Source organism: Caretta caretta, chromosome 10 (genome assembly GCF_965140235.1).
Source record: "Caretta caretta isolate rCarCar2 chromosome 10, rCarCar1.hap1, whole genome shotgun sequence".
NCBI classification, from domain to species: Eukaryota; Metazoa; Chordata; order Testudines; family Cheloniidae; genus Caretta; species Caretta caretta.
The window spans coordinates 10,698,768-10,723,595 of record NC_134215.1 but is presented as its reverse complement, the minus strand read 5'-3'; the positions used below and the strand labels follow the sequence as shown (position 1 = coordinate 10,723,595).

At 38.7% G+C, this 24,828-nt stretch overlaps 1 protein-coding gene and 1 pseudogene across 3 annotated transcripts in view; both read left to right on the top strand.

Annotated features, from left to right (window-relative positions):
• Window positions 1-24,828, top strand: part of SDK1 (sidekick cell adhesion molecule 1) — a 647,669-nt gene that overhangs the window by 264,459 nt on the left and 358,382 nt on the right. For all 3 annotated transcript variants that reach the window (XM_075117600.1, XM_048867100.2, XM_075117601.1), the window contains exons 3-4: window positions 8,992-9,098; window positions 13,677-13,824. In XM_075117600.1, the coding sequence (XP_074973701.1) occupies window positions 8,992-9,098; window positions 13,677-13,824 (255 nt within the window). The remainder of the gene's footprint in view (window positions 1-8,991; window positions 9,099-13,676; window positions 13,825-24,828) is intronic.
• LOC125643975 (ribosomal protein eL22-like 1 pseudogene) lies at window positions 15,777-16,195 on the top strand (annotated as a pseudogene).

The following is a 24,828-nucleotide window of genomic DNA, read 5'->3' as shown; positions in this document are numbered from 1 at the left end:
ACATTAGCATGCATCAAGTCTGAACTAGTATGTCTGAACTTCAGACATCATTTCCCCCCTCCCCTTTTTTTTTAATTAGAACAAGACTCCTTGGATCTCATCCACTGCCTTTGTCCCAAATTTGGTGATCTTGGAGGTTGAAGCAAATGTTATTTAGCTTATCATAAAGGTTTTTGAGCAGTAGCATGATCTAGTTTTCTATCTGGCAATCTCGGTGTTTTGATGTGTTTTTAATTTTAGTGGGCCACATTTTACTTAAAAAAACTATATATAAAAGAGGCTAAATCGGTAGATGGATAAGGCTCTGGTAACATATTTTGAATAGACATTAGTCTTTCCAACAGCTTTATTTTAAAAAAGAGGGTTTTTTTTTCTGAATTTGCCTTGTATTGGCATCTTTATGGCCACAGCTATAAAAAGCCTTTCTCCAGTGCTTAATTTGTGCCAGGGTGTGCCAGGGCTGAGCCTGGTACCTCTAGGCTTGGTAGTTTATATCCCCAGCACCTCTGGGCATGCCACGTCAGTTATGAAAGTAAAAAATTGCTTGAGACCTGGGACTTACTTGCTTGAGCTCCGGCATGTCTTTCATTACAAATCAAGCACTGCCTTTCTCCTGCAGCCACACCGTCTTTTAACTTACATTCTGCATTTAAAAAAAAAAAAGGAAATTTGAAAAAGTCTTCTAATGAACTAAACTTCAACTTGCAGTTCTGCATAGATCTTTGGTCAAGGTTTTGTCTTTGAATCCCAAGATCTCACAATCAGTCTGGCTGAGTGAGCCCTTATGTTCTGGAACAGGAGCTCTTTAGGTTTCTTTGCTACATGCCACTATCCATCTTGCAATAGAAATCTTCTAGGCAGCTAGTCTCTACTTGGCTGTTCCATTCAAAACAAATAGGCTGTCCATCTTTCTAAATTACTTGCAGAAACTTTAAGTGCCCTGCTGGCATCCAGACAATGGAAATTCCTTTTCTCTTGTGGTTTAGAATGCATACAAAATGAAAGCAAAATAATCTCTTGATCACTGTAAAAATGCTCTTCATTTTTGGGATGAAGTTATATTTGGATCAACTTTCTGCTTATGAATTTTGAAAGTATTATGTTTCTGTCTCTAGCAGAAAATGCTGAAGCTCTGTTAAATGTGGAGAACATAACATAAAATGGCTTTTTTTCAACAGCTGAATGGATAATCATGATTTAAAAAAATATCAGTTTTTTGGATTACAATATTTTTTAAAAATATGTAATCATTTTTATTTATATTTTGATGATTCTCTGTGTTCTTCCTATCTCATGGTCTTAAATCACTGAAGTAGATGTTTTGTAATTGTTTCTTTAGTTTCCTAGTTTTAGAATTGTAAAATTTCAGATTTTATAGGGTGGTATTTTCTGCTAAATTTCATACATAAAATGCTTATATCTTCTAAAAAAGACAAGTCTGGGGCTTTATTAATATCCTTTCTGTGAGAACCACATAAACTCAAATCCAAAATTGATAAGCAATTATCCCATGCTATATTTTCATCCTACATGACCTTCTGGTATATTGAACTTCTAAAAGTCAAGAAAGCTGAAGAGATTCAACCTGGCTAAATCTCTATCAGCATTTTCAGTTTGAAGTCAATGGCACTTGTGCTCCTATGTCACTTGAGAGCTTTTCAAAAACCCACTCTCAAGTGCCTAAATTTTGGACTAAAGACCCTAACTTTAGGTGCCTTGTAGGGCTGTCAAGCGATTAAAAAAATTGAGATTAATCGTACTTTTAATAGAATACCATTTATTTAAAATTTTTTGGATGTTTTCTACTTTTTCAAATATATTGATTTCAATTATAACACAGAATACAAAGTTTATTTTTGATTACAAATATTTGCACTGTAAAAACAAAAGAAATAGTATTTTTCAATTCACCTAATGCAAGTACTGTAGTGCAATCTCTATCATGAAAGTTGAACTTACAAATGTTGAATTATGTACAGAAAAATATCTGCATTCAAAAATAAAGCAATGTAAAACTTTAGAGCCTACAAGTCCACTCAGTCCTACTTCAGTCAATCACTCAGACAAACAAGTTTGGTTACAATTTTCTGCCCGCTTCTTGTTTTCAATGTCACCTGAAAGTGAGAACAGACGTTCTCATGGCACTGCTGTAGCCAGCATCGCAAGATATTTACATCCCAGATGCGCTAAAGATTCATGTTCCTTCATGCTTCAACCACTGTTCCAGACAACATGCGTCCATGCTGATGCCGGGTTCTGCTCGATAACAATCCAAAGCAGAGTGGACCAACGCATGTTCATTTTCATCATCTGCGTCAGATGTCACCAGCAGAAGGTTGATTTTCTTGTTTGGTGGTTCAGGTTCTGTAGTTTCCACATCAGAGTGTTGCTCTTTTAAGACTTCTGAAAGGATGCTCCATGCCTCGTCCCTCTCAGATTTTGGATGGCAGTTCAGATTCTTAAACCTTGGGTGGAGTGCTGTAGCTATTTTTAGAAATCTCACACTGATAGCTTCTTGTGTTTTGTAAATCTGCTGTGAAAGTGTTCTTAAAATGAACATGTGCTGGGTCATCATCTGAGACTGCTGTAACATGAAATAGATAGCAGAATGGGGTAGAACAGAACAGGAGACGTACAATTCACGCGCAAGGAGTTCAGTCACAAATTTAATTAACGCATTATTTTTTTAACAAGCATGGAAGCATGTCTTCTGGAATGGTGGCCAAAGCATGAAGGGGCATACGAATGTTTAGCATATCTGGCACATAAAAACCTTGCAATGCTGGCACCAAAAGTGCCATGCGAACGCCTGTTCCCTCTTTCAGGTGACACTGTAAACAAGAAGCGAGCAGCATTATCTCCTGTATATGTAAATGAACATGTTTTTCTTAGCGATTTGCTGAACAAGAAGTAGGAGTGAGTGGACTTGTAGGTACTAAAGTTTTACATTGCTTTGTTTTTGAGTGCCATTATGTAACAAACAATCAACATTTGTAAGTTACACTTTCATAATAAAAAGATTGCACTACAGTACTGGTCTGCGGTGAATTGAAAAATACTATTTCTTTTGTTTATCATTTTTACAGTGAAAATATTTGTAATCAAAATAATAATATAAAGTGAACACTGTACACTTTGTATTCTGTGTTTTAATAGAACTCCACATATTTGAAAATGTAGAAAAACATCCAAAATATTTAATAAATTTCAATTGGTATTCTATTGTTTAACAGTGTGATTAATTTTTTTGATATAATCATGTGAGTTAACTGCAATTTATTGACAGCCGTAAAAAATGGTCTATTTTGTTTGTGTGTGTGTGTGTGTGTGTTTAAAAAAATTCATTATAACTTCATTAACATATTGGACATCTAAATAACTTTTCATTGTTAATGCTGAAGCAATTTTGTTTTGAAATTACAAAGATTTTATACCTCTAAGAGGGACGTTTTTAATAAAGATGCCATTTTAGCCTCATAATTCTGCAATCACATATGTTCATATTTTAAGACCATGAATAATCCCATGTAAATCAATCGGACTAGTCACGTGAATGAAGTTACGTTCCTGTTTAAGTGTTTGCACAATCAGGGACTTAATTTTCAATTTAATATTTATTTCCTTTAGCAGTTTGGGAAAATTCAAATACGATTCCCTAGCAGTAGTGGCATTTGAAAACAGTGTTTATAATTTAGTTCCCGATAAATTTGCAATCATTTTCAAATTAGACAAACTTCAAACTGATTGAAATCACCTTGATTTCAGTTGCTCCATCATATTTGACTGATTAAGGGTGTCAATTAGAGATTAAAATGGAGTTTAGTCGATGCTTGAGCATTTTTTTTTTCTGACTGGCCATAATATACTTGCTGTTCTCAGAAATGTCAAGTTATCTAGACAGTGGTATGGCATTTGCATGTGTATGGATATGAATATTTTGGACTTACTGGTAATGCCACTAGCTTCTTGATGCCAGAGATCAAACAAATGGCATATTTTGTGTTGGTAGTGTTCTTTACCCACACCAAGCCTCAGAAAATGTAGGTGAATGGCTCAGGTTGGAACATGTTTTTAGACTTCCTCCAAGTCCATTTTTCAGAGTGGTAGCCATGTTAGTCTGTATCTGCAAAAAGAACGAGGAGTACTTGTGGCACCTTAGAAACTAACAAATTTATTTGGGCATAAGCTTTCATGGGCTAAAACCCACTAAAACCAAGTCCATTGAGACTGCAAATTGTCAAGACTGGACAACTAAGGAGTCACAGTGCAACATCTGCTTGAAAACTTCTGATTTAATAGAATCATTGAATTGTAGGGCTGGAGGAGACCTCAAGAGGTCATATAGTTAAGTGTGGTGTACTCATGGCAGGACTAAGTATTATTTAGCCATCCCTGACAGGTGTTTCTCTAACCTGCTCTTTAAAATCTCCAGTGATGGAGATTCCACAACCCTCCTAAGCAATTTATTTGAGTGTTTAACAACCTTGACAGTTAGAAAGTTTTTTCTAATGTCCAATGTAAACTGCCCTTGCTGCAATTTAAGCCCATTGCTTCTTTTACTCTCCTCAGAGGTTAAGGAGAATATTTTTTTCTCCCTCCTCCTTGTAACCACCTTCTAGGTACTTGAAAACTGTTCTCACATCCCCTCGCAGTCTTCTCTTCTCCAGACTAAGCAAACCCATTTTTTTCAATCTTCCCTCATAGGTCATGTTTTCTAGACTTCTAGTCATTTTTATTACTCTTTTCTGGACTTTTACCAATTTGTCCACATCTTTCTTGAAATGTGGTGCCCAGAACTAGACACAATACTCCAGTTGAGGGACATTACTGTCCATATTTCAGCTCTCTTTGAGAGGGTATTCTGTAATGAGGTCTTGACATGGCAATAAGGAAAATGGCTCTGAGCAAATGACCACTGCTAAATTTGGAGATTGCCTCCAGGGACTGGCTTGGATTCATGGATCCACAGATATTCAGGAGTACTTAGGGAAGTATAGGAAGAATGACTTCTCTCCAACATCTGTTACCACTGAGGTCTGGAACTGATGATAATAAAACTTGAATTCATATTCCCTTTGTCTGAGACTGAATAAGTTCTGTTATGATGTTTCTGGCAGAAGGTTGGAGAAGAAAAATATTCTTGAGATTAAGAGTCTTTCCTGTCCTGAATAGCAGATGCCTTTCATAGGGAATCTGGTTAGTCTTTTTTGTAAACCAAGATCTGAGCAATAAAAGTTGGCAGGCATAAGCACTAGTCTCTGTGATCAAGAGTCACATCACTGGCTCCCCATGGCACTGCGAATGAAGTTCAAAAATCTTGTCCTTGCTTCTAAGGTTCTACATCATAAAGTTCCTGTCTAGATCTTTTCCCCTGTCTGTTTAGCATTCTTCTGCTTAACCTCCTGACATGCAGCCAATCCCCCAGTTATACCAACCTTGACTCCCGTTTCATCTGCTTCCATAAAAGGCTTTTTGCCTTCTTTCATGCTGCCATTTGCTCATGAATCACTGTTCCAAAATATTTTGGAACCTTTTGCCTCATTCAGATCGCTTTTAAAAGCATATTATTGAAGCATTATCTATAAAAAAGGACCCAAGTTTACACTCAGAACAGAAACTAACAAAAAATATATTGAACCCACATTATGTACATATACCTAACCAAAAGACTGTGGAATCGGCTCTATAATCATCTCCTTCTTAATCTCTCCTTCCCAATGTATGTTACAGCTTCACTTGTCTGATCCATCATCCTGACTGTAAGAATTTTGGGTAGGGACTTGTCTTTTTCTTTTTTCTTCCTTTGCAGCATATGGGAGCATTTATTATTATTTTGTTATCTAACACTTATATTGTGATAGCATCTAAAAGCCCCAGCCAGGCACTGTATAAACATATAATAAATGGCAGTCACTGCTTCAAAGAGTTTACAGTCCCAAAGCAGACTGGGGTGGGGAAAATGGGGTAGCAAATACATATTTATGGGTGTAATGAAATAACTAACAATAGTTATGGTATAATTGTGATGTCAAATTTAACCGTTACCAGAAACTGATGGTATCTGAATTCAAGGGGACAATTTGCCATTTTAAGACTGTGGATGCTTCTGAAAATGAAAACCTGCCTAAATCACAATACCATCCTTCCATCCCTTCATGAGGACTTGATGGTATAGGTTCCGTTGTTGAAATAGCAGCATCCACCTTTGGAGCTACTGACCAGAACCTGTATTGGGAAATGGGAAAGAGAGGTATATGGACTTCCCTGAATGTAGCATAAACAAAATGCATTTAAATTGACATGATCAATAACCACAGGATGCAGGTGGACATCACAATTAATGGTCAAGTGTGAGGCAGTAAATGCATTTAATTATGTGGGATCATACATATCCAATGAAGGAGGCTGCTCCAAAGAAATCTGAAGACTATAGATAGCTTGCTCAGCCATTGTCCCCCTTACAAAAGTGTGGAAAAACCATGGCATCTTGAAATGTATGGGGGTTTGACTAATGAAAAGCTTAGTTTTTTTCCATAGTGACTTATTGATGTAGTTCCTGGGAAACTAATGCTTCTGTCAAGAAGAAAATCGAAGCCATTGAGATGTGGTGCTGGTGAGGACTCTTGCATCTCTTTTGGACAAAAAAAGAAAACAAATGCTTGTTAGAAGTATTATAGAGAAATGAACTCTTGTCAGAAATCAACAAATGCAAACGTATGTACTTTGGTCACATCAGGCGTAGAAATGGAAATAACTTGAGAAGTTACCATGGAAAGCATGGTGATGGGTCATCGTAATAGGGGACAGCCAGTGGGGAGATGGATAGATGATTTGCAGCAGATCACTGGTAGGTCAGCTGCTGAGTGTGTGATGTTAGAGATGGATCGAGAATGCTTCCAAAAATTCTACTATGTCACCAGTATTCAGACATGAATAAATAGGCTTTACACTTAAATTGAAGAGCCTAGAGCTAAAATTTTGGACCTGCTTGAAAATTGGATGTTAGAGGAACTGAGAGATTTTCTCCTTTTTAAAAGAAAAAGTTTAGTAGGTTTCTAAGACTCTTAAAATGTGCTAATAATCCACTAGAGAGTAACAGAATGATCCTCCCCAAAGTGTGGGAAACTAATTCTCTTGTATATACAGTTGCATTTAGGAGTTCCATTCTTGTGCTGGATATTTGGTAGGTGAATGGGGTTGAAAAGGAAAAAGACCAATGGCTTGAGTCCACTGCATTGGGTTATAAGTTGTATAACAACTTCCTGCCACGGTATACTTGCTTCAAGTGTAAGCCGATATCTGCATCATTTTAGAGCATATGCTGCAAAGATTTGTGCCAGAAAGTGTGTCTCCACTTGCCCTACTTGACACATGGGAAGACAGTAGATCCAGAGTTAGAAGCCATCCCTTATGTGGGTTTAGATGGTTTCTTCTTTGCAACCCTTAAAGGGGTTTAAAGGGTTTTCATTCTGATACACAAATAAGTCTGAGAAAAGGACATCAAAGCAACACACTTCTGATCCACTCGATCTGGTCTACTGGCAGGAAATCTAGCCCTGCAGTCCTGGCTTGCTGCAGATGAACACAGGAAAAACGAGTGTTTTAATTTTGGCTCCATTTAAAACACAAGGGGGGAAAAATCTAGTGGCCAAACAGAAAATAACAAAATATTTTAGAAAAAGTAAAATAAATAAATTTTAGCTTGTAAGAGCTATAAACTATAAAGAAAAACTAAAAATAAAAATGACTTGTCAATGTCCAGTTAAGTCACTCTTTTTTTTTTTTTGTGGTTTATGGTGTTCAGCTTTAGTCTTCTTCTTAGCAAAAAAGAAAAACATTAGTCATATTTGATCGCTGACACTTGTTGATTTTAATTTATTGATTGTAGTCTACCTTACCTAGATACAAATGTGTATTTAGTGGTAATTATAATACAGGAATCATAGCTGGTGACTCAGTTCTATATTTATTTTTAAAAATGACTTTCCCTACCTCCCTCATTTTCATTGCATCTGATTCTGTTCCTGGATTATTTGTGTGTGTGTGTGTGTGTGTGTGTGTGTGTGTGTGAGTGAGTGAGTGAGTGAGTGAGAGAGAGAGAACATGAACACCTTTTCCTCTAATGGCATAAAATTGTAAAGATTAAAAGTCAGCAGTATTATTTTTCCTTATTTTTTCATAAAGGGTTTCATTAATCCTGCCATAAGATCTCCAGAAGGTGACCTGAGGGTATATGTACTTTGATTAATATTTGTTTAATGTAGGATTATCTATATTACTCAGATGTTTTATTCATATTACAATTGTGCCTATCAGTTGATTTTCAGGTTGACTAGTCGGATATAGTTGAACGAAGAAGATGAACAATTAGTAGACTAAGTGACTTTTAAAGTGTGCTGAGGGGCAGAACAAATACAATATATAATGCACCTTGTCTGTTCAGTACTCTTACGAGTTAAGTTGGTCGCACAGTATAGTAAAAGATTTTTCCATACCTGAATTTTAATGTTGTTGGAAAGCTTTGCCAATGCCATTATTTAGATTTCTGTTTTGTTATAGCACCTCTGGGAAAAGTATTAGACTTTTCTTGCCTTATGGATGAAGGTAAATTGAGTTGAGGGAAAAACTCAAATCAATACTACTAGGCAAAATGTTGAGTCTAGTTAGTCTTATCATAAATGGATCTTAAGACTGTAAGTTTGCCATACAATTCAAATGTTTTGTTCTTGGATCTAGTACAGGATGTATCAGGGGATCATTGATAATTTGAGAGTGCAAGTCATTTATGCATTTTTGTTCACGGGAAAGAGGTGCAAGATATGCATGAGGCAATGTAAGATGTTAGAGTAAGATGTAGAAACTCAACACACAATTTAAGAGTGGATAGGACACTCTTCTTAAGGCATAACCTATTTTTGGAAATAGATAGTAACATTTTCATCCATAACAGAGGATATGTTATAACGCTGCCTTTCTCTTTGTGTCTCGCAGATACATTATCCCAACCTTACAGAGATCTCATGCTGGGTTTTATCAATGTGTGGTGCGGAACAGGATGGGGGCGCTCTTGCAAAGGAAATCTGAAGTTCAAGTGGCATGTATGTGTTATCTTGTAACTTATTAACAAGCCAATTAAGTTCTTATGTGCAGGAAGAATAATATAGCAATAATGTTTGTCAATTCATTACAGGTATGTCTTGAGATAAGTCATATGTTTAAAAATTGTTATATTGCAAGAATTTTCGTAGTGACAGTGGTTGCCATCTGGTAGGAAAATTCGAACTGTAGCAGTGTGAAATGTGTGCAGCAAGTACTGAATCACTCAAACCGAGACTGGATTAGAGGCTTGCTATGGCTTACCTTCCAAAGCTCATGGGTCTTTTTGCACAGCCAGTAAGCAGGGCTGACTTCCCCTTCACACACAACTGCAGTAGACATAATCAGGCCAGGTAAGGCCAGGGCCTTCTGGGAAAGGAAAAAGAGGGATCTCAAAAAGTGGTTTAAATGGGGAGACAATATTTTGGGGCTAAACTATGGAGAAATGAGTCCCCCGCAGAAAAAACACCTAAAATGGCACAAACAATAATGGAGGGAGTTGACAGTTTAAAGTCACTTATAGCTGAACTTTTAGTGTGTTGGAAGTAAAGAAAGAAACTTTGACCACCAAGCAAGGAACAAGAATTTACTGGAAATCCATAAGGATTTTGAGACATGGTGATACCTTGGTGATTATGGCCAGCAAAGGTACTACTCTCTGAGAGGGACAGATTGTCTTCTCCAATGAATCAAAACACACAAAAAGGAGCTTTGGAGCTGATTTGTCATGTAGCTGATATAAAGGGCAGGCAAGCACTGATTGATTGTTCTTGCTTTCTGTGTCCTCCAATTTTAGCAATGGCTCCTACTTGCAATGCCTTGCTCCTGGAGGGAAATAGGGAGGAAAGATGTGTCTCAATATAGTTTTAGTTTAAACACACTCTTCTCACAGGAGTACTGAGAAAGGCCTCCTAAGAATCCATAAAAGTTCTGTGGTACTGTCAGGGCCTTGCAGGAAAAGAAGGAACCCTATATAATTCCCTAGCTAACATGCTAAGCCCAGTAGAGTGCTACCTGCCCCTGGATTTAGTATAGGGCCGGCAACATCAGAAGATGGAGGATTTCCATTGGCTGCTGTTTGTGGGGGAAAGGATGTCAGACAAATTTCTAGCCCCAACACGACTCTTTTGAGAGACAGTGGCCCTACTGCCAGTCCTCTCTTCCTGGTCTCCAACAACAGAAAATGGAAAGAGCAGCCAGTTGTCACACTCTACTCTCACACTCCTTCAAAGACTCTTGGGAGGGAGATAACTAGAGACAGCAGGAGGATGATAGGAGAACACCATGCCTTTCCCCGAAGACATCAATGATAGAAACCCTAGAGCATGAAGGAGGCATGGAGCTATTAGGAAGACAGGTACAGAATACCCAAGGAAGAGAGAAGTGGGATGTTGCCTTGGAGGTTCCAGTTAATCGCCCTTGCAATAGAAAATCAATGGGTTTATTCACAGTCAATACCTCACTAACTAAACTCTGAGATTCTGTTCCTGAACATGATTGTGAACCAAATTTGTATGATGTTCATATCTGTATTTCAGAATACAAAGGCTGTCAGACTTGACCTCTGATTTGATTTTTGACTTTCATTTGGAAATGTTAGTTGATTTTCTCAATCATTGGTGCTGAATTACTTGATTTAGCTTGTAAAATATTAAAGATGTCATAATTCAGAGTACTTTTGCTCTTGTTTCCTCCATTAACATCTAGAAAATATAAATCAAATAACTTGTTTGAAAGTATTTTTAAAGAATTAGACTGTGATCTATTCATTACTCTTTAAAAAGTATGTTTGAACATATGCCAGCTTTGGACTTAAATTCAGCTTCTTACTTCCAATCCTCCTCGTTTTACCAAAACAATAGCATTCTTTTGAAGTAAATATTTCAAAATCTATAAGTAAAGTACCATTTGTTTGTAACACTACATGTTAGCTGTCTGATGCATAGGATACTGTTCCTTAGGGTACATAACTGGAAGATCAGCAATAATAAAATAGATAATGGTTGATAAATGGAAGTAAGATTAAGTAGATGAGTTGAATTCTTTTAGTCATAACCATTTTCAAGTAAGTGAGTAGACTGTACTTTAAAACGAAAAGTTGTAATGAGAATAATACATTGCACTCATACACTCTTTTACCAAGTTCAAGTAATTTATCCCTTAAAACATCAGTCTCTAATAAGCATTCGTATTATCTCAGTTTTACAGATATAGAGATTGACACAGAGGGTTTAAGTGACTTGCCCAATGTCACACAGCAAGTCAATAGCAAAACTGAGATTATGACTCATAGACTGAGCCTGGAATTGGGATTTCCCAAGAGTGTGCTGCAGCGGCATAGTGATTTTGCAGAACATAAAAGTACTGTACAATTGTTTTCCAATTAAAAAAAAAAGAGAGAAGACAGGAGTGGAGGAGATAAAGCATGAAGGATAATAGCACAACTGGAAATGTGGTATAAGGATAAATTTGAGCGTCTCTATTCTGATGGTTATACCCAAATGGTCAATAAATGCAATTTCACAAAAAACAGTGAATTCCCAAATCAGACATATCCTTAGAAGCACAACTTCCATCTCAGAAGGACAGAATGAGTCCTGCTCATTTTAGTCTGTTTAGTATTGTCTCTATTAGCAATCCCGCAAGATGTGATGTTCTACACCTATAATCAAATGGTACCCAAGAAAGGTGTGAAATTCTTTCCTTCCTTTGAAAACAAACAATAAAAATTACAGAAATTATTTCTTATTTGGTCTTCACAACTGACTGTCCCCTGATTAGTATACATGAGGGACAAATATGTCAGCTATGGTATAAAATAGCATTTGAAAAATCACTTTGGTCCATTGTTGAATTATCTCTGTAAAATACAGTCATTAAAACTGAATTCTATTGTAAATATTAATCTGTCACCATTATATTTAATACTATTAAATACCAAAAAGCCAATTTTGGTAACAAGAGTCTGAATTACTGTAAATCAACACAAATCTGGAAACTCAGCACCCAATGTTAAGATCTGTTCCTACAGATTAAAATAACTTTTAAAATATCATAGAAGTTTTTAAAAAATGTGTTAAATACCAAGGGACTGGATTTCTGTACCTAGTAGTGACTGCTGCTATCTTATGACTTAACATTTGCAAAACTTTAATTTTCAAATCTAAATAGTTTTAAGCAATGTGCATGCAAGGAAGTACCTCAAACTTTGTAGTGTTTTACTGTTGTCACTTTCACAGTATAAAAGTCCTCCAATTTTTTTTCAATTCATGCTCAGAAAAATTAGTTGAGATATAAATGAATGAAAAAAGATGTTTATAAAAAAAATGCTGACCAGTTCTTTTTGGGCTTAAAAATTCCTGAATTCTGAAGGCTAGACCAGTCACATGACAGTGAGATTAATTAGAACTATCTACATGGTTCAAAACTTCTTTTCAAGTAGGTGATCTGATTAGTTATAAACAAAAATATGGAGCAACAGTGCTGATTATGTCTGAATAAGTAACTTGCAGATCACAAAGATGATTAAAGACAAAACAAAAGCAGGAAGAAAAAACATAGCATTTTTAAAAGGGTTTTAGTCTCTTATTTCCTTTCTTAGACGGGCTGCAGGTTCATGTTCTTCTGCCGTCCCTGCATCCCTTTCTGCTCCAGAGAACTTGAATACTGACCCCTTGGCCTTTGGGAGATGGGAATTCAGTGGGGAAACCAAAACAGTTATTTTTGTACACCAATTCGTAATTTATAGAAAAATAAAATGTATACAGATTTTTAGATGGCAGAAGAGTAGAAACCTGCAGCTCAAAGACAAAGCTCAAAAGACCAAACAAAAGCAGGAAGAAAAAATGCAGAGTGTTTTTAATGGACTTCCAACTCCCCGTCCTTGCCCATAAAAATATAAACTACATGAGTGCACTTGTGGGAGGACCCATAGTAGAAGTTTGCATTTAAAAAAAAATGTCAAATACATAGATTGGGTGTTTGGGTCATGGAAGGAGGCCAGAAGAACCAACAGCTAATGAAAATATTGCAGATGACCATGGCCTTGATCCTACAGTTTTATCAAGTGGGCACACAATGGTCCATCAGCGTGAATCTGATTGGCTATTGGTGCGACTAGACCATGATACAGTTATGCCTGTGGGTGTAATAATAGACTGAAGGAGTATCATGATCAGAAAGACTTGGGAACAAGAAAACTGTGCTAAAGACTTCATAAAACATTTACACTACTTTTGTATTTACATTACGAACTATTTTATCCAATGTAAGAATATATTCCAAAATTATTTGTACATTAAAAATGACACTTTCTGGTTTTAAAAAAAAGTCAGTTATTGCAATAGGACACGTTAAATCGTGTAGCAGTGCTCAGTGATGCACTTGTGTGCTCTGGAGTCACTGTGTTTTGCCTTGTGCCTCACCACACACCTGAAATCTGCATTAATCAACACTATTGTCAGATCTTTTTACTTAATTATGGCAATGCCGTAAAATATAACTTTTTCTCTGATGCCTTTTAAAAGAAAAGAAAGGGGAGAAGAAACTTCCAAAACTTTGAATATAACTTTTCTCTTCAGATATGGGAAATTTCATGGACACAGACCAGAGAAAAACAGTGTCACAAGGACAAGCTGCAGTTCTAGCCTTCCTGCACATCATCAGCTATCCCAAACCACAAGTGACTTGGTTTAGAGATGGCCACAAGATTATTCCAAGCAGCAGAATGTAAGTTGATGTGAAGTTCAAACAATTAAAGATGTGAAATCTGACTAATTACATTTGATAACAGCTTACATTTTAAACAGACTAATTAAGGTTGAAAGAAAATGAAGTAGTCATGAAGTAGCTCATCCCAAGTTTGAGATAAATGGCTATTTCAAGACTGGCTTTGAAATTCCTAAGTAATTCAACAAAATAATTCATGTGATCTTAATGGTGGTTGTACAGCAGCGGGCAGTGGCAATGGAGAATGGCTGCTTTCTCCTCCTCCCATTCATTTTCCTGGTGTGCTTTAGAGAAGTGAGTGTTTGTCTCTGGATTGTATTTACTTGAATGCATTAATTTAATGAATGCTGGTATTTACTTATAAGGCTGCATTCTATATTGAGCTCTGCTTGATGCTATTTTCCTTGACAATAAAACTGTAATCACTGATTATTTCTCCTTATTCTTTTATCCAACTGGCAGTTTTATTTCCTTTGGTCTAATTAGCAGTTCATCCACTCGTGGCAAGGTTGTTGCACTGTGATTAGCTAAGCATTATCTCAAGGTTTACTAGTTTATCCCTTACCTAAGACATTTAAAATGCCAATGTCTATCAATACACTCATGCGTTTATTTAAAGCTTTGTGTGGTCAGCTGGAGTGTTAATTTTTTTTTTGTCCCTGCCTCTTTGTTAAATTTAATAGAGAATTACTGGGTTTTTTGGAGAATGAGAATTTCTAAAGGATCCAGTAGCTGGCAGCTTATGGTGAGAGATATTTTTAGGTTCCAGGATGGCTGCTGAGCACTAAGAGTTCTTAGTAGGGAAAAAAGGCTTTTGAGTTTTGACTTTTTATCTGGAGAGTCATACTTTTATAAGACCATAAGATCAGCCATATTGGGTCAGAACAATGGTCCATCTAGCCCAGTGTCTCTGACAGTGGCCAGTGCCAGATGTTTCAGAGAGAATGAACAGAACCAGGCAATTTCAAGTGTTCCATCCCCTGTCATCCTGTCCCACCTTCTGGCAGATGGAGGTTTAGGGACACCTGGAGCATGAGGTTGTGTCCCTGACCATCTTGGCTAATATTTTACTGCAGTCCATTTATGCACTTTGTAAACATGAAAGCTAGTGTTACAGGCTCTTTTGAAAGTCAGTTGGAATTAGTGTGGTAAAGGATGTGGAGCAGCTCTGTGATGAGTTATGACTATATGGCCTGCTAATTGGGGTAGTTATTGTACGGCTATATTCAGTTATTGGAATATTTAGTGTATATATGTCGGTTTAGTTTAATAGCAGCTTGTTGGGGAAACAAACTGGAAGCAAAAACAGTACGTTGTTCCAGATGATACATCTCCTGGTAAACACTTCAGTGGGGCTAAGAGACAATGCCTGAACTCTTTACCTGTGAGGAATATACTCACTGACCCCAGTCAAGTTACAAAGCTTGTTTTGCCAATGCTGGGAAAAACAGATCAAAAGAGCTACAGGCAGCTAAAAAATCTCTTTCCAGAGGTCAAGCATTTCTTTGGGAGCTGTTTGCAGGGAAAAGATTGACACAAGCAGATACCTGTTCGAGTGTCTGAAGAAGCAAAGCTTTCTTAGGCCATCCATCAAAGGGTGGGAGAGCTTTAGGTAAGATAGATATGCATACAGGCTGGCTGTTTATTTTAAAAATCCTATTTCTTGTATCTTATGCTGCTTCCAACTGTTAAGGTTAAACAGTAGTTTGATCTAAGAAGGCTGTTTGGCATCCCTGTGTTAACCACTGGTCACGAGCTCTTGACAGGAAGAACTGCAGGTATCAAACCTAGTCAGACCTATTGGGATAAGTGCAGTGGATACCCAGGTACTGGTCTAAGAGTGGGAGAATCACAGGATTCCATCTTGAGAGAAGTGAAGGCATGAAATCTGAGACCTCAGGGGGTGCAGTCAGAGGCTAGAGAAGGTGTCAGATGTGCACCTAGCCCTCTAAAAATCAACTTGGAAGTTTAGCCTTAACCTCACCCATCTCGTAGAAGATCGAATATTTGATTCTGGAAATTTTAAACAATTCCTAAAGGAGAAGGTTAAGGTCAATGGAAAAACTGGAAACCTTGGGAACATAGTTCACATTGAACGTTTTAAGAACAAGATCACAGTCATATCTGAGAAGCAGTTCTCTAAAAGATATCTGAAATACCTCACAAAGAAATATCTCAAGAAGAACAGTCTTCATGACTGGCTTTGTGTGGTCGCATCTGATAAGGAGACAGGAGCTGCGCGGCTTCCAAATCGGTTAAGATGAGGAAGGATCAGAGTCTGAGGAATAAATGAAGCTTTTACTGAAAGCTTTATACTCTTAAACAGCATACAAAAGACTAAACATCTATTTATGACAGCACTTTAACTTATTGGTGAATAAAGGTTTTGTATACTGTTTAAAAAAAAACAACTATGAAAATGTGTAATGCCTCCCTTAGGGGGACTGAACTACTTGCCTCTGGGCAAAAGTTTTCTGAGCAGCAGCCCTCCAATTTTAAATAAGGCCTTATATACACACAAGATGTATCAATTTAACTGAATCAGTTTAGAAACTGATCTGATTAGATTGTTTTGACCCTTTGTGTGGATGCTCTTAAATTGGTTTGAGTGCTTTATATTCCTAAATCAATACAAATCACTTTATATCCTATTAAGAGTGTCCACAGAAGGGGTTTGCACCCCTCTACCTAAATCAATCAACTAGTCAATCAGCTACAATATTTCCCAGTAATGACAACATTACACTTTATGCAGGCTGATGAAACATTCAGGGCATGTCTGCACTGCAATTAAAAACACGTGGCTGGCCGATGCCAGCTGACTTGGGCTTGCAGGGCTTGGGCTAGGGGGCTATTTAATTATGGTGTAGATTTTGGCTTAGGCTGCAGCCCACACTCTGGGACCCTCCCACCTCACAGATTTCTAGAGCCCAGGCTCTAGTCCAAGCCCAAACATGTACACTGTATTTAAATAGCCCCTTAGCCCAAGCCCCATGAGCCTGAGCCACCTTGCATGGGCCAGCCACAGCTGTCTAATTGTGGTGTAGACATACCCTCAGTGCACGAACTGGAGAGAGCATAGGTGGTTATGCCATGCTGAAACTTCTTATTGCCACCCCAAAGAAAAGTTGACACTTATTTTTTCACGGTAACATCATTTAAGAAAACCATTGGCTCAAAGACCAATTATTGGAACTGCTTCTCATTTACACTAAGGCCCATCCACTGCTTTGTCAGTGTAAAGTGGACTTAAAGTAAGCATACTTTAAAGTTACACACCCTTTAAGGTCCCTTTATATTTCCAGAATGGTGTAAACGGGTGTTAGTGTAAATGAGAACCAGGCCCATTAGGAATACAGGGTAACTACCATTATTCAATCAAATTTACATCACTGTAATAGAAATCCAGGTGAATGTACAGGCTTTGTCATTATTGTATAAACTTAAAAGATCAAAATTAATAATAGTTATGCAAAAATATTAATTCTTCAGCAGTTCGTAAGAATCTGTCATTTAATTTTCCATTATTGGCATTTGCAGTGGAGCTGACATAGCAGTTTTAAAGCAGCTAATGCTCATTAATTTGCTTTTTTTTTAACTAATATTATCAGTTTTTTTCCTGCCAGTGTGTTAATGTTTCAGTTGAGCCTGTTTAGCATTCCCATCTTTATTTGTTTCTGGGGAACGCAGGTAGCAGAAGATATTATTGCATTGTCGTAAATTCTGGCATCACATTATTATTTTGGAGGTATTTTACAAATATATTGAATAGGACTAGCCTTTGTTCTTTTTCTTTTCTAATGTCAACTTCACATCTTAGCATGGTCTCCAGGTGTAACAGATACTTCTTGAATTTAGAATAAGCAAATGTAACCCTTCTGCCTGTCAGAGTTGGCAGCAACAAGGGCCGGGTTCAGTATCTAGGGGTTCCATTCCAATAACACAATGCAAAACCGGCTCAAGCCCCTACCCAGTGACCTGGGACAAATATATACCACCCCCGCTGGGCGCCTCCAAGAGGCAATATTTCACCTCTCGCAAGCACATAGTCTGAGTATAGCAAAAAGCCTTTTAATAACAGAGAGAAACAATGTGGCATTATGTTGGGGAAACACCACCAACAGGATTTATAACACAACCCATGAGCAAAAAACCCATCCCAAGCAAATTGGGGCATGTCCTTTCCCTTTGGTTCTTGAGTCCAGCAACCCAAAATCACCCAAAGTCCCAAAAGTCCAATGACCCAAAAGTCTCTGTCCCTGATCAGGGCAGCCCCAGAGTTCAAAAGTTTATCTGCAGAGTTTTACCTCCCAACCTGGGTGGAGATGGGGGGGGGGGTTAAGGGGCACCTTACGTGGTCCAAAGCTGATGGCCCCACCTCTCCATGGGGCTCCGCTCTGCCAGCCGCCCCATAGCTGCTCTAAGCATCCAACAAAACTGCTCTGCTCAACCAGCCACTCCACTTGCCGTCCCTCAAACTGCTCTGCTCCACCAGCTGCTCCGCTCTGCTCGCCATCCCGCAAACTGCTCTGCTCTGCTCCACCAGCCGCTCTGCTCGCCGTCCCACAAACTGCTCCACCATATATCTTCAGGTTCCCCCACTACTTAACACAACACTCAGTGATTTCAGCTCTTAGTAAGTTTAGCTCTTTTGTGATTTCAGCTTGTAGTAGGGGAGCCTCAGTGCTGGTGCACCATTAGCCCAAAGCGAATTCAGCTCAGCAGCCTGTAACTAGACACCTAATAGAATCAGAATTAGCTCTGATATTCCACAGTGGAGAGAGGAGGAAGTGCAATTAGCATGTAAGACCCTCACCAGGGGGGCCCATGCCACCAAGTATTAATACCTGTTCCCAAGTCACAGAGTTTTGGAACCCATGTCCCTTGCCTAGTGAGTGCTACTTAGTTGATGGCGAGTCCCTCCATCATAACAAAAGGCCAAGTACAGTTCCACTGTCCTTGATTCCCATAATCAGGGTAATAACAATTTATTCTTCCTGCCCTAATAACAGAGACACTGGGGATCCCATAGCAGCCAAAGTGACCATTTGGGCAGCTATGGCCTCATTCTAGGTGGGGTGGGTGTGCCTATGCAAATGAGATCAGCCCCTGAAGTGCTTTTCCACAACTTGCCACACCTCACCACCAGATGTCAGGGTGGAGCTCACACAGAGCTCACACAGAGCTCGTGACTCTGCTTACACAAAGATAATAGACCAATTTCTTATTCCTCTTACTAGGTCAGTTGGTTAGACTGGAGAAAAAAACATTGATTCAATGGATAGATTAGTCTTCACATTCTTCCACAAGTGAAAAGTCATGATGATAATCCTGCTGTGTGAGAGTGCAGAGCTGTGATATTTACTGGGATGGGGCTTCTTTTGAGATACAGACAATTTCTTTAAAAGACAGTGGATTTTCATTAATTTAAATGGCAATGAAACTCATGGTGGAAAGATTATTCGACTTTGTAGAAAATAACTGTATTAATTCAGATGTTAATCAGTAGCTTAGCTGCATTGATTAGATAACAAATTCTTAAATTGTGTTAAAGCCACAGGATATAGATCGGAATAATGGCTTAATTTGTACAAGCTTTTCACTTTCAAATCCACTCTGAAGATCTTTAGTTCCTGCTGCATGCAATCACAGGTGGGCTGATGTAAAGATAACACAAGCATATGGAGCTCATCATGTCTAGTAAGAAGCCTTTCATGTAGTCCTGAGGTTGCTGATAAAATTCCTGATAGAAGATGACTGATATGCCACAGAACATTTATTCAAGTAAAGCAATGGAGTATATTTACAGTATTTCAAAGTCCCAGATACTTTCAAAGCCCCTGAGTTTGTTTTCTTTCCACCCTATTTCAGTGTATTCATGTGTGGTGTGTAATACAACAAACCAATATAAATTTTGCCTATTGAGAGTTTTCTTTCATCAAAGTCTTATTTTGATATTTTAAAGGGATGTTTGTGCACCATCAAAGAAAAGCCATGTTACTTCATCTGTAATAAAATTTGTACGGTGCTCTTAATCATTATTTTCTTCAGAATAAGGGAAACCTGACAATGTATTCAGATGAATTCATATGGTGGCCAAAGAAGGTGTGTTCGTATAGAAACATCATAAAGGATTAGAATGTTTTGTTCATTATTTCATTATGGAATCTTCATTTAGCGCAGGATTATGAAAATCTTATTTGCAGTACCGGTGTTCTATTACCTGAGTCACCAGTTTCCTTGCTGCATTGTTTCCTCTCTTGTGTCCAACTTTTCTCCACCTGTTCATGGGCCATTTGGAATTTTTTATGAAGCAAAAATATTTGGGAATCAAACCTCATTTTGTAGAATGTTGGTCAAATATATTGCTGTTCAGAAATACTTTTCATATGTAGCTAGCTAGTTTGTTTCTACCAGGAAGTGGTAATTTTAGTCAACACTCAAAGTAAATTTGAGAAAGTATTGGAAAAAGTGTGGAAATTTAGTGGAAAGACTCCTGTTGACTTCAGTGGACTTTGGATGAGGGCCTTAAATATTGTAGCAGAAGACCAAACTTTGGGGAAGAGCACAAAGAGTTGAAGCGATACACAGCTATTAAATTACTAGATGCAAGTACTACAGAGTAGGAGTGAGGAAAAAGGGAGGAACAGTGCAAACCTTCATTTGAGAGGAAAGTAACTGGAAAGTGACACTTGGTAGGGAATAAGAAAAGGAGTACTTGTGGCACCTTAGAGACTAACCAATTTATTTGAGCATGAGCTTTCGTGAGCTACAGCTCACTTCATCGGATGCATACCGTGGAAACTGCAGCAGACTTTAAAGTATGCATCCGATGAAGTGAGCTGTAGCTCACGAAAGCTCATGCTCAAATAAATTGGTTAGTCTCTAAGGTGCCACAAGTACTCCTTTTCTTTTTGCGAATACAGACTAACACGGCTGTTACTCTGAAACTTGGTAGGGAATGGAACCAAAAGTTATCCAGAGAAATATTTTTCTCTGTGGCTAAGCTGTCTTTGCTTTGGAAACTTACAGTTTCTCAGGCAATCGGCATCTGGTTTAAGTAGTTTACTGTAATTCTTCCTTCTTTAATCTTTCTGTTCTGTGAAATCTATTCTCCCGTTAATACACACACATGCAACATTCATTAAAGTGTGGATTTGAAAACCAAGAGTCTGATTTTCAGCTCCTAATTGGGTGCACATTTGCAAGGGATGCACCTTTCTAGCCACACATGCACAAATCAATTATTTTCACACATCCATCCACATATATACATGCAAAAATATACATACCAACTTACACCTAAAATTAATTTCTTGTCCAAAATCATATCTCAAAAGCAAAGAAAAATCTGTAGATGCCTTTATGAATATGACTAACTGGGTATTAAAACCATTTCTTGCAGTTCTGCACTGGTATTTATAACTGAAAATTTAAAATGATATATTAAAGGCATGAGATGAAATCATCACTTGAATATCTGCCCTGAGCAAGGGGTTTCATGTAGCTGTGCTGCCCTAAGAGCAGCCTGAGAAGCAGATTGTGACAATGAGGGTATGTATCCACAGCCATTAGAGGTGTGATTGCTTCTCATGTAGACATACCCGAGCTAGCTTTGATCTTCCTAGAGTAACAATAGCTATAAAGCTGCAGTAGCATGGAGGGTGACTGCTGAAGTATGTACCCAGGGTCCTTGGTGGGCAGGACAAATCCATGCCCCAATCAGTGCTGCCATGGCTTCACGGCTGCTGTTGCTCAATCTAACTAGATTGCAAATTTGGGTAAATCTGGAGATTCTGTCGTCCCACCTTCTGATTGCAGTGTAGACAAACCTTGAAAAGGACATGGACTTCAGTGAGACTTAAGCATATACATACAGTTAAGAACATGCTTAAGTGCCCTTCCTAAAAAGGGATGCTTTCCTAAATTGAACCCTTTGTGATTTTCACTGTGGAACCTCAATTTTGCATAAATATTTATTTTTCATTTATAGTATTTTACATTCTTGATCCCCATGCCTTTTCTAGATAAAACAGTAAAGTTTTACTCAGTACAATCCACCCTAGCTGTTTCTGAAGTGCTGCTAAGCACTGCAGTCTGGCTATCAGAAAAACCTGACAACTTCATTTGGACCATGGCCAGTAGCAAAGATCAAAGAAGAGTCTGGGCTGTGATGTTTGTAGGATGGAGAGGGAGGCTGGAGGCCATAGTAAAGATAAACTTGCACTCTTTTGGATGGGAAAGGGGAGTGAGGGGGAATCTGCTCTTTGATATAAACACAATCAATGCTCTCCTGGAGAAAATTTGGGTCAAATTTGTTCACTGATTCATAGATTATAAAGCCAGAAGGGACCATTGTGATCCTCTAGTCTTACCTCCTGCATAACACTGGTAACAGAAGTTCCCTGTTTGAAGTAGAGCGGATATTTTAGGAAAAAAATCCAATCTCTATTTAAAAATTGCTAGTGATGGAGATTCTATCACAGTCCATGGTAAGCTGTTTCAATGGTTAAGTACTCTCGTTGTTAAAAATGTGAGCCTTATTTCCTATTTGAATTTTGCCTAGCTTCAACTTCTAGCCATTGGATCTTGTTGTACCTTTTGTCTGCTAAATTGAAGGGCCCCTGATCAAATTTCTGTTTCCCACTCATGTACTTATAGACTATGGTCAAGTCACTCCTTAACTTTCTCCTTATCATGCTAAATAGATAAAGTTCCTTGAATCTAACTATAAAGGGCAGATTTTCCAATCCCTTAATCATTCTCATGGCATTTCTCTGAATCCTGTCCAATTTATCAACATTCTTCCTGAATTGTGGACATGTAACAATTTAGATGGCATATAGGGGCCCAAAGATGTTAATATAACCCAGTCCAATATTAAATGATTTTTTAAAAAGGCTTGGTACACAGAGACCTCAGCCTTCTTAGTACCATGGCAAACTCCCCATTAAAAATATTTGTTAACCCTTTATTAAAGATAAAAAGGGAAAATGGTTATAGCATTTGAAATATAAACTATTAAGTAAGGCCTTTTTTTTTTAAGCAACATCCCTTTTTCCTTTTCCCTTTAGCTGGAGAGAGTTGTTAGAAGGAAAAAACCTTTGTTTTGACATTTTCTTAAATGGTATTAAAAAGGGTAATAACTTTCCTTGGGGGGGGCGAGGAGGGGGAGAGAAGTTAGTGGAGATGGGGTGGAGCTGTCATTGCTGCTGCTGTTAAAGTCTGCTACTGTTTCCTAGAAGACAAAACAAGACAAGCACACACACCCAAGGAGAAAAAAGAACAGCAAAGAACAGCAAAAGAACAGCTGGCGCTTGGGGAGGCTGCCGGTGGCTCTTAGTGGGCTGGGGCGAGGGCCGTCAGGGGCGGGGAGAGCTGGCGGCTCAGCCTGGCCCAGCTCAGTGCTCGGGGAGGCTGCTGGCTCAGCCCGGCCTGGCTCAGCGCCCGGCCTGGTGCTCAGGAGGTCCAGTGGCTTGGCCCGGTGCTTTGGGGGGCTGGTGGCTCAGCCCAGTACTGAGGCTGGCCCAACTCTGGCGGTGCTGGGGCCAGCCTGGCACTCAGGGGGGCTGGCGCCGGTGGCTCGGTCTGGTGCTGGGGTGCAGGACGTGGTGGGTCGAGGGCGCGGCTGGGGTGGGTGGGCCGGAACTCTTCTGGTCCGGGGGGGCCCTCAGGGCTTTTCCTTTTATGGGGGGATTGGGGTGTTGGGGCTCCGGCATGCAGGGGACAGGGCCTTGGACAGAAGGTACAGAGCTGGTGGGGTATCCTCCCCAAAGTGGGGGTTTACCTGCTGCCCATGGGTGGCAGTGTCATCTGGGTCCTCCTCTTTCTCTGGCCCCATCTGGTCAGGACTCCTACTGGGGTGGGGAGGTGGCAGTGATGGTGGACAATGTTTCTCCCAAAGTCCTTTCTTCAAGGACCCCAAAAGGGAGTGATGGGTGGAATAGCCCATCCCCTCACTATTTTGTCCACCAGTTAGGCCTGAATTCTGACATACCCATTTTGGTTTCCAAGTAGAGGATTTCCAGTCCTCTGCTCCTCTTATTTACCAGTTATAATCTTAACTCAGTACTTGAATGTCATTAGTTCCTTTTGTTAGTACTAATTTAGTCTCTGTTTCACTTTTGCATCTTTCCCCATCAACATTTATTGTTACACGTTACTGTGGCCCTGTATGAACTTTTACTTACTTTTTACAGTTGAGCTCACAGTTCAGGTAAATTTGTAGACCCAGTTATTATAATGCACACCAGAACTGGACATATTCCAGTAGCGATTGCACCAGTGCCAAATATAGAGGTAATATAATCTTCCTACTCCTCCTTGATATTCCCATTTATACATCCAAGGATTGCATTATCGCTTTTGGCCATTGCGTCACACTAGGAGCACATGTTAAGCTGACTTTCCACCATAACCCGCAAGTCTTTTTCAGAGTCACTGCTTCCCAGGATAGAATCCCCCATCCTCTAAGTATGGCCTATGTACTTTGTTCCTGAATGTATAACCTTACGTTTGGTCATATTAAAATATATAGTTTGCTTGTGCCCAGATCACTCGGTATCAGTGACCTGTCTTTGTTATTTACGCCTTCTCCAATTTTTGTGTCATCTGCAGACTTTACCAGTCATGACTTTGTTTTCTTTCAGGTAATTGATAAACATGTTAAATACTGTAAAGCCAAGAACTGATTCATGCAGAACCTGACTAGAAACATATCTACTTGATGATGATTCCCTGTCAACAATTGCATTTTGAAACTTGGCAGTTAGCCAATTTTTAATCCATTTAAATGTGTCTCAAGTTAATTTTGTATCATTCCAGTTTTTTAATGAAAACGTCATCTGGTACCAAGTCAAATGCCTTACAGAAGTCTAAGTATATTAGATCAACACTATTCCCTTTATCAACTACACTTGTAACCTCTTTAAAAAAAGATACTTTAGAGTCTTAATGGGCTAACTGGCTTCTTTCATACTCCAGCAATTGTTGCTTTTATACTGA